The following is a 12,718-nucleotide window of genomic DNA, read 5'->3' as shown; positions in this document are numbered from 1 at the left end:
AAAACATGATGGTTGTAGTTTGAATATTAATGAGCACTGAGCAAGGAATGACCTGCACGTACCGGAATCACCACAATATCTCTCGGGGTTTGGCAAGCGCGGTTCCTGGTGGCCAGACTGGTGACGATAGGAGGCAGAAACAGCTGAGCCTTCAGCAAGTAGAGAGGCAGAGGAGTCCTGGGTTAACTGCTGCAGGGTAGAAGTGATGTGGAGCAGAGTAGTGTGAATCTCCGATAATTGATGCTCATGACGACCGATAGCTGCTCCTTGGTATTGAAGGGTGCCTTGGATGGCGTCAGCTTCCACTGGGTCTGTCTTGGCTTGCAATTCTGTCAGGCAAGCAACCAGGACCCAAGAGCAGAAGCGGAGACAGGTAGTAGGAGTGAACAATGCTGATTTATTCCAGCAAGCAGGCAGGCAGGCAGGCAGACAGGTACAGGATACAGAGAGGCAGATAAACTTACTATACTGGCAACAACAGATAACAGCTAAGTACACGAGACAGACTCGAATTGCAAGCACTGAGTAACTGGGGCGACAGGTATATACTGTATATGTAGGGGAGTGATGAGGATCAGGTGTGTAGACTGATGAGAAGAATGGAATCAGGTGTGCAGGTGGAGATCAGGCTGGTAGTTGGAAGTCCAGTTTGGCGCCCTCTGGTGGATGGAACTGGAGTTGTGACACGCATGCAGTTTTGAAAAGTTAGCTCTTGGCTACGCTGGGCGACATTTATAACCTTGGAAAAATGTTTCTGATGCAGTTTTTTTCTTCTTTTTTTTTTCTAAAAACGAAAATAATGGTGCCAATCCAATAATAGATTGTTTGTGCTAAATGCATACAAAGATGTAGCATGACAAGACAATGGTACAGGACAGGAAACTGCTCAGGACAGGACACAAAATGATCCAACCCTCTCTCCTCTTTCACACACACATACGCAGACAGCACCTCACTCTTTCTCACTCCCTTTCACACACACAAACACATATGCACACACACATGCACAAACCCCGCCACCCTCATTATCTCTCCCACACATACACACATAAACATACACACTCTGTCTTTCGCACTCAGTCTTTCACACACAAATGCTCACACACCCATAAAAACCACTTCACACGTGCTCGACCCGGCACATGTTTGATCCCTTTATCCGATTCTTAGTGCGTCTTCATCCCAGATGTTGCCATATCACTTGGCATTGCAGGTGTTTGATTGACGAGTGTTGGGTGGAAACTGCTGTATATGTGTGTGTGTGTGTGTGACTGTGTGTTAAGTGTGTGTGCGCGTGCGCGTGCGTGTCTTCTGTGGATCTGAGAGGCTGACCGTCCTGAAACGCTCTGATGTCGTGGTTCCAGTGCGCCCCGAGGCGTCGGGCTGACAGGCTGGCAGGGGGACACCTTGATTGAATGTGCAGGAACGCTGCCAGTTGAAAGTGAGGACATGGAGAGAGAAAGTTATTGATTTCTATAAAGGCCGCTCTCTCCTTTCCCATAAATGTTAGCTTGTGGCTCTGTTAGTTCCCGCCCGAGCGCTCGTCTGTATGAAGGAGAGAGAGAGAGAGACTGTGTGTGTGTGTGAGTACTTCTATCCCTGTGAGGACCAAATGTTCTTGCAAGGATTGAAAGGTGAGGAAAATCCTCCAAAGTGAGAAGATTTGTGAGAAGATTTTGTCGGTCCTCACTACTACAAGGGGCTGGTTTAGCGTTAGGACTCTGGTTTAGGGTTAAGATTAGAATTATGATTAGGTTTAGGTTAGTTTAAGGGTTAAGGTTAGTTTAGGGTTAGAACAGGGTTAAGATTAGAATTAGGCTCAGTTAAGGTTAGTTTAGGGTTAGCACTTGGGAGTTAAAATTAGAATTAGGATTAGGTTTAGATTAGTTTAAGGCATGTAGTGGTAAGGGTTACGTTTCAAAAATAGGAATTAATGTAGTCAATGGAATTTCCTCGCAAGTATAGTACAACAAGTATAGTTTGCGTGTGTGTGTGGCTGTTTATGCCACACACACACACACACACACACACATGAAGGTGCGCCGACTGTCTGGCAGTTTCATCTCAGATTGTAGCATTTTGTATGTGTGTTTGTGAGCATGCGTACGAGTGCTTTGAACGGCTGGATAAAAGTCCTTTCATCTGTAGCGTCAGCATCGAGCCATTGGAATTTCTACTTCAATACCTGTCTTTGATGTCAAGACAAATGGGCCGCTCTCCTCTGAAAGGGGTGTGTTATTATAAAGACAATCTTGAAAGCCCTTGGCTTTGACTCAAAAAGCCCCGAATTCATCGACCAAACGTGGTTTCAAACAGGAACTTCAGTTTTTGACTCTCTGCAACAGCGTGACGGTGAACAGCGTCTGTTTGGGTGTAAACAGCATTTTTCGTTCTTCTATTCCCTTTTCTATTTATCTGAACAGTCAATAAGCCAAAGATGCAGCAAGGTTTTTTTGTACATTTCTGTTTGTTTATTGACAGAATAAGTCAGCAAACTGGGTCTTTCTGTCTCTCTCTCTTTCAGAGGATACAGCCTTCGAGGCGGGTGTGCGGGTGCAGATCCACAGCCAGGCGGAGCCCCCTTTCGTCCATGAGCTAGGCTTCGGCGTGGCCCCTGGCTTCCAGACTTTTGTCGCCACACAGGAGCAGAGGGTAGGTGTCCCTGACCTTTACTGATGCACACTTAATAGCTTTTTTTTATCATTTCCCTTCCTTGTGGCTCTTGTACTGTATTTCAGTTCTAATCCACATGTTCAGCTTATCTCTCAGAGATAAAGAAAAAAAAAAAAAACCCTCTGTGATAAATAACTTTCCATTACAGGCATGATGGGGACTTAGTGTGTGTGTGTGTGTGTGTGTGTGTGTGTGTGTGTGTGTGTGTGTGTGGGTGGGTAGGTGTGTGTGGGTGCGCGTGTGTTAGAGTGTGTATTTTTGTGAATGTGTGTCCCAACATGCAGTCTCTCTGGACCCTCTACAGACTTCTGTCGTCTCTTAGCGGATGTTGACTGACAAATGATAACTTCCTCCTCTGTCAGCGGCCGTGACCTTGGCAGCAGGTGCTTCACCCTGACTCATCCACACTCAATCACTCCAAAGCTCCCTTCCACCACACAAGGCCATATCAAGGCCACCGGCCTCGTAGACCGGCACCTGCGACTGTATTTGATGTAAATAGCCTTTTCACTGTCACACGGGGATGCTGGACGCTTCCACTTCACAAGGTTGTTATTCAGCTTTCTCCTTTCTGTCCTGCCTGCTGGAGTTGAACAAGCCTCTGTGAAGGTGCCAGTACTCTGGCATGCTGGATGTTTCTATAAACCGACTCCTCTGAGCCCTAAGAGTTATCAATCCATTCGGCCAAAGTTACTAGGTCTCTCCCTCGGTCTCGCTGTTTCTCCATCTCTATTCTGTTCTCTTTCTCTATCTCTTTCTGTCTGTGTCTCATTTTGTCTCTTTCCTCCTGCCTGTCTCCTCTCCTCTCCTTCCTCCCTCCTCCGAACTCTGGTCTCTTATTCTTCAGCTCTGGAAATGCATTGTCTGGCTCACCATTGGGAGTTGGCTTGATTGCCCTTGTCTGAGCAGACAGATTTCTGTCAAGATTAATGCATTGCCCCCTCATTTTTAAAATGGTCTCTGTCTCCCGCATATCAATGAGAGTTCTGCTCCTATGGCAACCATTGGCTGTCAAAGAGAGTGAATAAAGGAGGAAGTTTCTCAGAATGGTGAAAAGTTGGTGCATTTAGCGAAGTTCATTTTTAAAATTTAGAAACAAGCTTCACTTCAACAAAAAATCAGACTAGGGAATAACATTTGGTTGGAACCTCGCCTCAGTACATGAAGCTCAGTGTGATGCCGAGATGGAGAGAAGCACCTCGGCGGTAGGCAGGAGAGAGGAGAAGAAATCTCTGGAGGCCTTCTATCCAGAGATGGTCAGGCCTCCTGGGTAATGAGCCTCCAGGATTCCTGTCTCTGCTCATCTTGTCAGCCCGGTCCTGTGACTGGCAGGGCGAAGACAGGGCCTCCTCTGCTGCCGTGCTGCGATAACACTGCCCCTCTCCACAGGCCGCCACAGTGGGAAACACGGCAGATTTAGCTCCAGCTAATTAATGCAGAACTGCACTTTGTATCAGAAGGCAGGGAGAAGCCTCCTACTGCGGGAAGTTTCCGCCTGTCTCTTCAAGCCTCTAACTTCTGGAGAAACCCTGAAGGCATTTTCAAAAATGTCCGTAAAACGATCGTGATAATGATGAGGTGGAGTGGAGTAGGTTCGGTTTATCTGGGACAGAGATTTGGGTAGGAACTTATGGAGCATGTCAAAATACTTGTGGTGATTAGTGGATGATTGTAATGGATCCTAATCAGTCTCACTGTGAAAATGTGACAGTGAGCTTATATGAACTCATTTTGGTTAATATCATTGGGCTTAGATTAAAGCCATTTCATCAAATTAATTGCGGGCACAGAAGCCAAAGTACACAGCCCACTGTAGGGGCCCAATCAGTACACACACACACACACACACACAGGCAATTTTATATTTTAGCTGTGCAGACACAGAAATTGCCCTTCAGTGAGCTTTTGACCAAAGCTGAAAGGGCACGGTGTTCCCTTGCTTGTGAAAATGATTTTTCCCTGGGAGGAAAGAAAAGGTCTTCATTATAGCATTACTCCCTCGCTGCCTCTTGTGTCAGGCCCTGGGTCTGTGTGTTTCAGCTTGGCGCTGTGCTGTCAGGCCAAAAAAAGAACCCAACAGTGGAGGGCATCATCTGGGAGCTGTAGCATGTGGCTCGCTACTGTACACCAGTGTGGTGTTGAGTTTTAGCTCAAGCCCACAGCCCACAGTTTCCATTTCACCCCGTCCAACCAGCTCCAATTCTTCAGCCTCATTAAAATCCAGCCAGAACTCAAACACCAACTTTTAGAACAATGTCTCTTGCTGACCAAGTTATATAACCTAATTACTACATTGCCCCTGTATAACTGGGGCAATGTAGTAATGGAAATCAAACATTGATTAATAACATGCTGGGTGGGGCACAGGCCTTGGCTCTTATTAGATAGACCATAATGTGGTCAGCAGGTCTCAACGCGGCGACAGCTGACATCGAGCATCTTCAATTATCTGATTACGGAGAAATAATCACATCTTGAATCAGTCAGAGCCAACTCTAATTAGGCCGTAAGTGAAGACGAGCTGAGGTGTGAAGGTGATTTGAAAGGTTACGGATTGCTGAGAAGCACCTTTCTTAGGTCCCTAATAAAATTAATAGTGTCTGGAAGTCTGCATTCATCCCTCACACTTGCTGCTGGCATCAGTGAGGGCATGTTTAATTATCACAGGAGACGTTATAGCAGTGCCCAGACATGGCCAGAGGCTTTGGGGATGATGAAATATTCAGCATGCTAGATCGGTGTTTGGATTGCGTTTGAATTTTATATCTTACCGGTTGTAGTTGAAGCGATTATATCTGCATATCCACCGCATCAAACTCCCCAGGAGCACGGGCAGAACATCACCTGATAGGAGGGGCACTGTTTCAAATTCTGTCGCTGCTAACAAGCATGCTGTGGCCAGATTTCACCTGGCAGGATGTTGTGTTTTAGCTTGATCCAAAAAAATTGCTATTTTGGCAGAGGGAGCCGCTTCTCCCGGGATGCACTGTAATGACAATGAATGGAACTGGGGAACAGAGGGTGGTGGGTGATGGATACCGAGTGCGCGGCTGGGAGCGTGCTGCCTGTGTTGTGGAGCAGATGGGCCTTCACACAGCTCCTCCCGGTGTCCCTCGTCCCTCATCTGCTGTCCCCGTCCTCGGAGCCACAGGGGCGGGGGCGGGGGGGCGAGGGGGGGGAGAAATTTGGAGTTTTTGTGTTCCCAAAGCAGGGTGTTGTGGGTTTTTGCAGCCAAAGTCTGCCTATCATTGGAAATGTTTTCCACACCGCCTGGTTTGTTGCAAGGCTCCTCTGTTTTGCTCCGTCTCTGAGCTGGCTGGGTTTCAGAGGCGAGGGACGGCCTTCTGGAGAGAGCAGTACACAGGAGCTCTCCACGTTTTGGACCGGACACATGGAGAGAGAGAGAGTCCATCTGCATCCTAGTTTTGTCTGTACTCATCTCCGGGCCCCCGGTGACCCCATGTCTCTTCTCTCTCCTGCAGCTGACCTACCTGCCTCCCCCGTGGGGAGAGTGCGAGTCCAAGGCTCTGGAGTCGGGCTTCTTCCAGGTCTACAGTGTGACGGCCTGCAGGATCGACTGCGAGACGCGCTACATCGTGGAGAACTGCAACTGCAGGATGGTGCACATGCCCGGTAAGCACCGCGGCTCTTCTGAGATGAAAAAAAAAAATAGACATGGTGGCTGGTGCATTTAGGATGCATTTAATCAAGGAAAAGTTTTGAGCAAGGTTGCACTATTTATGTGAGATTAAAAAAGTATTGAGAGGTCTCGTATTGATTTGAGGAGTCAATACTGGATTAGGTGTTGGCATATAAAAAAGTAGTGGGATTGTCTGTCTGCTGTTTACTGGCAGAAAAGGCATCCCACCTCACATATAAAGAAGATGGATACATTGCCCTTTTCAGAATAAAAAAAAAAAAAAAAAAAGCTCTGGGTTCCTGGAATGGTTCTGCAGTGATGGAGCTGTTTTGAGTTTGTTTTTAGATTCTTGTTAGAAATTCAGCACTACTTAATGTTTAAATTCTCCTTTCTCCCTCTGCTGTGTTTTCCCCAAACTATTCCTAGGTGATGCTCCATTCTGCACTCCTGAGCAGTATAAAGACTGTGCCGAGCCTGCCCTTGGTAAGTCCACATGCACACACACACACACACACACACACACATACAGGTTTATATGCAAATGAACATGACGCACTCAGATACATATCTTCTTTTAAATATCAGTGCTTAACCTCACATACAAGCATTAGTTGTGCCAACAAGGATTAGGGTGAGCTTTTTTCTTTTACCTGTCAATGCCATGCTTAAATTATCAACCTGCCTCAAAGCTGAGCAATACACTGGAAAGAATTTCAAGCTTGACAAGGCTCAGCTTAAGTACAGCAATATCCTCATGAATGCCAAACTAGTCAGATAAACACATCTACTCAGAGGAAGTATGATGGCAACCTCTTCTCACTCATTGGACTCATTGATGAAGGAAATTGGAACGGTCACGGAATTACACATTATACACACGCTCATTTCAGATGCAGGTGCTGCAGCGTGATCCATTTATGGTATAAAACTGATTGTGTCATTATCTTAAAACATGTTAATGAACTCATCATGCGGAAAAGCGCATATCTACTTACCTTTGGGATTCACCAAGGAAACAGCAGATATCTGAATATTTTCCCTTGTGTTTGGAAGGCTCATCACGTATGTAAGCAACATGGGAACAGATAGGAACAGATAGGATAGTGTTCAGTTTGATGGATGGATGGATGGATGGATGGATGGATAATGGGTCATATTTCTTACATTGAGGTAAATAATACAACAATGTGAAAGGTTTTTGCCTGTTTTTCCTTTTTCAAATTCTGGATTTTTATTAATTTTGTCAGTTTCATTAAACGATGGCTCATCTGGCTGTTTGAGATATTGATCTCAGTTCTCCATTCCTCACTTTCTCCATTTCGACTTTTTATGAAACTGCTCTAATACCTCAGTATAATATTTTACCTTTGCCATAGCCTCACACTGGAGAGAGTGAGAGACTCATGAAAGTCAGATGAGATGGTTTCCTTGTGAATTTATCTAAATTAAATTCATTGTAAAGTGTTGACGCGCTTTGAAAAGTGAGGGTTTTCAGCTCCCAGACCGCCTCGCACTCCCAGAGCCCCACTGCAATTTAAGAAACCTACAGACGATTTCTTTATACTGATGCACTCATCATATCCATCAAATAATCATAATACATTTGCAACTATTAGCCTGAATTAGCCATATTAATTGTAGCACAACCTGTAGGCCCATACTCAGAGCAAACATAAATAATACTTGTGATTTAAAGGGGCATGAGGTACAGTAATCTATGATTATCCACATCTATTGCTGACAAGTAGGAACTTGATAGGACTTTTCTCCTCCTACACAAGTCTCTGGTTCAGATCCCACCTTCTCACCCCTTCCACCTCGTTGAGGAAAGTGAGTTTTGAAAGCCAGAAATCTCAGCATCTGGAAAAGTCATTGTTTGTTGAGTCTTTGGTGTTGATTGGTATTGATTTTGTGCTACGTGGGCAGTAAAATCTTTCTTATTGCTCCTTTAAAAGGAGAGAAAAATCAACCAGTAACCAAAAAATCTAGCCAAGGACAACAAAACTATCAGGGAATCAGCACCAAAGCTGCAATCTGCCACAACACAGGAGCAGACACTGCAATTCAAGAATGTGTCATTAACATGGACTTGAAATGGAAAAGTTATACTGTATGATACAGGAATGTAAAAGGCTTTGGTGTTTATTCCAGGAAGCTCTTTTCCTCTCTCTGCCTGTAATTGGTTTCATTTTTGGAATAGGGAGCTTTCACAATTCAAATACACACACACACACACACACACACACACACTGACACACACACACAGGCAGTTTGGATCATTCAATGCAAATGAATTCCAGTTTGAACTTGCTGCCAATTTGCTATACCCACCAGAGAAGATTTCACATGGCGAAGTTTGATTGGGTTTTCCTTTCTTTAACTGTGTCACTCGTGAAGTTTTGGAGACGGCACAGAAAATGTATTTAATAGGAGACAGCTGCATCTGTCGTCTGTGAACGACTTGCTTATGTGTGGTGGAAACAGTGTCTGCTTATAATTACACTTCCAGATAGAAAACAGTTATTTCCAATCCCGTATTACGGCTATTTAGATGAACAAGAGACGCATCCTGCCATAAATGTGATCCTTCAAGTGACAGTCACAACATGAGTGTAATTGTCTTGCATAAGTGGTTATGCCAATTGAGAACATTCTCTCATTCTCTATCAATGACATCTGAAACGACTCCAAAGATAAGCTATTTTTGCATGCTATTCAGACTCTTTTTCTTTTTTGGAGTAGGGAATGTTATGCATTAACTTTGCGAAAAGAAATTGTGAAAGATGGAACAAATGTGAAATAAAAAAAAGGGTAATTTGGTTTGTTTTAGATTTAAATTTGTGTGAGAGAAAGAGAACGAGAGGTGGACAGAGATGACAGGCTTAGAGAAAGAAATCAAGGATTTGAATGCATGAGGCCTTGCTCTCCTGTATCCAATAGTCTCTCATTTGAATAAAAATAAGAGACCACTGAGAAGCCATATTGAATTTCCTCTTGCAATTACGTGACTGTGTGGCCCCGCAGGCTATTAGTGCGCCATGGGGATAGCTGCGTTATGTACTGAGATCTGGGGGTCTGCCACAAAGTTGTCACAGTGAGAAATAAGGCTGTTAACATTAAATTCGCCCCTACATTTATGCTTTCAGAGTAGCATGCAATGAGGGTGGATGTGTTGGCAAATTATAAGTCCAAATTGGTAGTTATTGGTAGTGGGAAAGGATTTTGAAATCTCTAGTGAAATTAGATGAGGTCTTTTTTAAACTCAGGAGGGAGTGGAACTTAAAAATTCAGACTCCGGCTTAAGAAAGCGATTTGCGGTGAATGTGAACAGCCTCTCCGCTGGACTAGCTTTTGAAGGGGCTATATTTGAAAAGCTTGCGTCACTTAGCATTAGCGTCACTGCGGAGAGATGGTGTTATGTAGGAGGCTGTAGGCTTAACACGTAATCATCCAGTGCATCCGAGTTTTTTTTCTGGGTCAAACTGCCGCTGCAAAGCCCCGAATAGACGCTGCCGATTGTGCATCAGGATGTTGTCTCTGTGGGGGTTAAAGGGGATGTTTCTAGGATGCTGCTTCAGAGGCTTATTCACATTTGCTGCTTTACACTCTCTCCTCAGTGACATTGACGCTGACATTGACTTAGACTGTCATTTGGTCTTTTCAGGAGTAAACATCTCGCATAGGACTCAAGACACAGTATCAAACACTGTCAAGGCAATGTGCGTGTGTATTTGTGTGACTGTGTTTGTATGTATGTATGACCCCCATTGCTTTTAGAATAAGAAAAGAGATGCCACATGCATTTTCCCCTGGCTGTCACCAGCAATAACAGCTTAACGCTTTGAGCACAAGGCTACAGAAGCCTCAGTATGTCTGCTAGCACGCCAGGCGAGGCCTCGCTGTGTTTCTAAAAGAGCTGACATTTTCCCTTCATTCTCAACCCATCCTCCCACTTCCTCCTCCCTCTTTCTCTCTCTCCATTTTATCCTCCTCCCCACCTGTCGCTCGCCTCTTCTCCTTGAAGCCAAACTGTCTGCCGTGGAGAGCAGCAATTGTATGTGCAGGACGCCGTGCAACATGACCCGCTACAACAAAGAGCTGTCCATGGTCAAAATCCCCAGCAAGACCTCGGCCCGCTACCTGGAGAAGAAGTTCAACAAGTCGGAGAAGTACATCACGTGAGTTCCGGCTCTCCCTGTCCGGGGCGTTCAGACTGAGAGCGACTCGGTTAATGTGTCGCTCTATTCTGACCGACTGTTGCATCTTTGTAGAGCTCTGCAGCTTTAAAGCTTTGAACAGGCAAATTATGTGTTTCTGCTGCTCTGGTATTGCCTGACATAACGATACGTCATCTTAATGAGTTAACATAGCTAGCTGGCAAGCTCTAATTAGGAAGCATTAACCGAAAATAAACAAAAATACAATTAAGTATTTCCTCTTGCTGAAATTACTTTCAAGCTTGCCATCGACCCCAATGGTTGATGCAACCATTTTCCAACACGTTTATTTCTTATTCGTTCCCCACTTATTCCTATTCAGGGTCACCTGTCCCAGCATGCATTGGGCTGAAGGGAAACACCCTGGACAGGTCGCCAGTCCATCACAGGGCAAACACAGATAGACAGACAAACACACTCACATTCACACCTATGGGCAATTTAGAGTCTCCAATTCACCTGACTTGCATGTCTTTGGAATGTGAGAAGAAACCAGGGGCACCCAGAGGAAACCCACATGAACACGCGGAGAACATGCAAACTCTAAACAGAGAGGGAGGGCTGGAGCTGGGAATCAAGCCCAGGACTTTCTTACAGTGAAGCAACAAGTGCTAACCACCGAGCCACGTTTATTCCTGTGGTCTTTCAAATAAAAATTGTAGAGAACTGGGAAGCTTTGAATGGCTGCAATCAACTTCTCATTCATTTCGCCCTTGCCAGGCGGAAATGTTGTTCATGAAGTAAAATCACATCGGTAGGGAAACAATGGAGCACAGAAATCTGATTGGCTGTTAATAGCAGATGACTGTGAAAAGTTCAGTCGTGGGCCAACTTTTCTCAGCTGGCAAGCCGGCGTCCACACATCAGTTTCCCTAGTCGCTCAGCACTATAGGAAGTAAATGGACTTCCGGTGACTTGTTGGTCGTGCTGTTTGCAGTGTGAAGGCACGGTGCGGTGTTGCTCAAGACAGGACAAATGTAGAATATTTTGCTTCTTTCAGAGACAACATCTTGGTGTTGGACGTGTTCTTTGAGGCTCTGAACTATGAGACCATCGAGCAGAAGAAAGCCTACGAGGTGGCGGGCTTGCTGGGTAGGTTTACCCCATGTTACCCTTCTTTTCTTCTTTCTCTCACTGTTTTTTTTTTTTATACATTTTCTTTATCTCTACTTCTCTGGGCATAACTGTCTCTGTGGTCTTCCACAGGTGATATTGGTGGACAGATGGGTCTTTTCATTGGAGCCAGCATCCTCACCATCCTGGAGCTGTTCGACTATGCTTATGAGGTCAGTCAAGCACTCCTTCCACACACTTTTCCCATGTACCTGTTGACACACCTACACACACACACACCCACACACGCACATAAATCTTCCCCAGGCCCATGCATTTTATTTTATTTTTTTTATCAGTTCAGTATCAAACCCTGTTCGCTCTTGTTTTTGTTTTTGTTTTTTGAGTAAAGAGCAAGAGCAGCGACCATGAAAGCACAACCTGAAGGCTGAGAACACAGACAATGTCACTGATACAAAAACAGCTAAAGAGATAGATTTGCCTCAAAGCCGACAGAGATGAATGACTGAGCTGTATGATGAGATTTTTCCATTACCTTGGCTTTACTGTTTGTCCCTCTTTAGAGTCTCTCGTACGGCTTTCATCTGCACAGCGTTCTGCCAAGCACATAATAGTCTTCTCCTCCCCTGGAGCTTTGGAAATACACAGGAAAAGTCATTTTTTTCATGTTTTTTTTGTTTTTTTGTTTTTTTAATGGGTATAGTGGGAGTAGGGGAGCATTATGTCGCTGGCATAAGCAGCAGGAAAGGCCTTCGAGTTTTTACGACTTCCACGCTGAAGTAATTGTGAAGGTGGCATTTATTACCACAGTTAGAACATAAGTACTTAAGTAGTAATGTCAATTGTTCCTACACACTCAGCAATTACAAGCACACTTCGTGACCTTTGATGGAAGAGTGAATGTAGTCACTCTCTGACTTTTCTGCTTTGGTCTGCAGGTGGTGAAAGACAGACTACTGGACCTACTGAGCAGAGAGGAGGAGGAGGAGAGTCACGGCGAGGACGTGGTGAGACGGGACTTTTACCTTTCACTCATCGCAGTCTTGTTGTCTTTCACAGAGCGTTCTGTCCAGGCTGGACCCGGTTGAGCTCTCACAGCGGCCCGTTTTTAGGC

The 12,718-nt window shown here is 45.0% G+C and overlaps 1 protein-coding gene across 2 annotated transcripts in view; it reads left to right on the top strand.

The window, feature by feature from the left end:
- Window positions 1-12,718, top strand: part of asic2 (acid-sensing (proton-gated) ion channel 2) — a 283,962-nt gene that overhangs the window by 270,313 nt on the left and 931 nt on the right. For both annotated transcript variants that reach the window (XM_071912576.1, XM_071912574.1), the window contains exons 3-9: window positions 2,525-2,652; window positions 6,156-6,306; window positions 6,740-6,796; window positions 10,338-10,491; window positions 11,531-11,622; window positions 11,737-11,816; window positions 12,543-12,611. In XM_071912576.1, coding sequence (XP_071768677.1) covers window positions 2,525-2,652; window positions 6,156-6,306; window positions 6,740-6,796; window positions 10,338-10,491; window positions 11,531-11,622; window positions 11,737-11,816; window positions 12,543-12,611 — 731 coding nt within the window. The remainder of the gene's footprint in view (window positions 1-2,524; window positions 2,653-6,155; window positions 6,307-6,739; window positions 6,797-10,337; window positions 10,492-11,530; window positions 11,623-11,736; window positions 11,817-12,542; window positions 12,612-12,718) is intronic.

The sequence above is a fragment of the Centroberyx gerrardi genome, chromosome 7, assembly GCF_048128805.1.
Source record: "Centroberyx gerrardi isolate f3 chromosome 7, fCenGer3.hap1.cur.20231027, whole genome shotgun sequence".
NCBI lineage: Eukaryota > Metazoa > Chordata > Actinopteri > Beryciformes > Berycidae > Centroberyx > Centroberyx gerrardi.
Note: the sequence above shows the minus strand (reverse complement) of the source record. Positions and strands in the feature narration are given on the sequence as shown.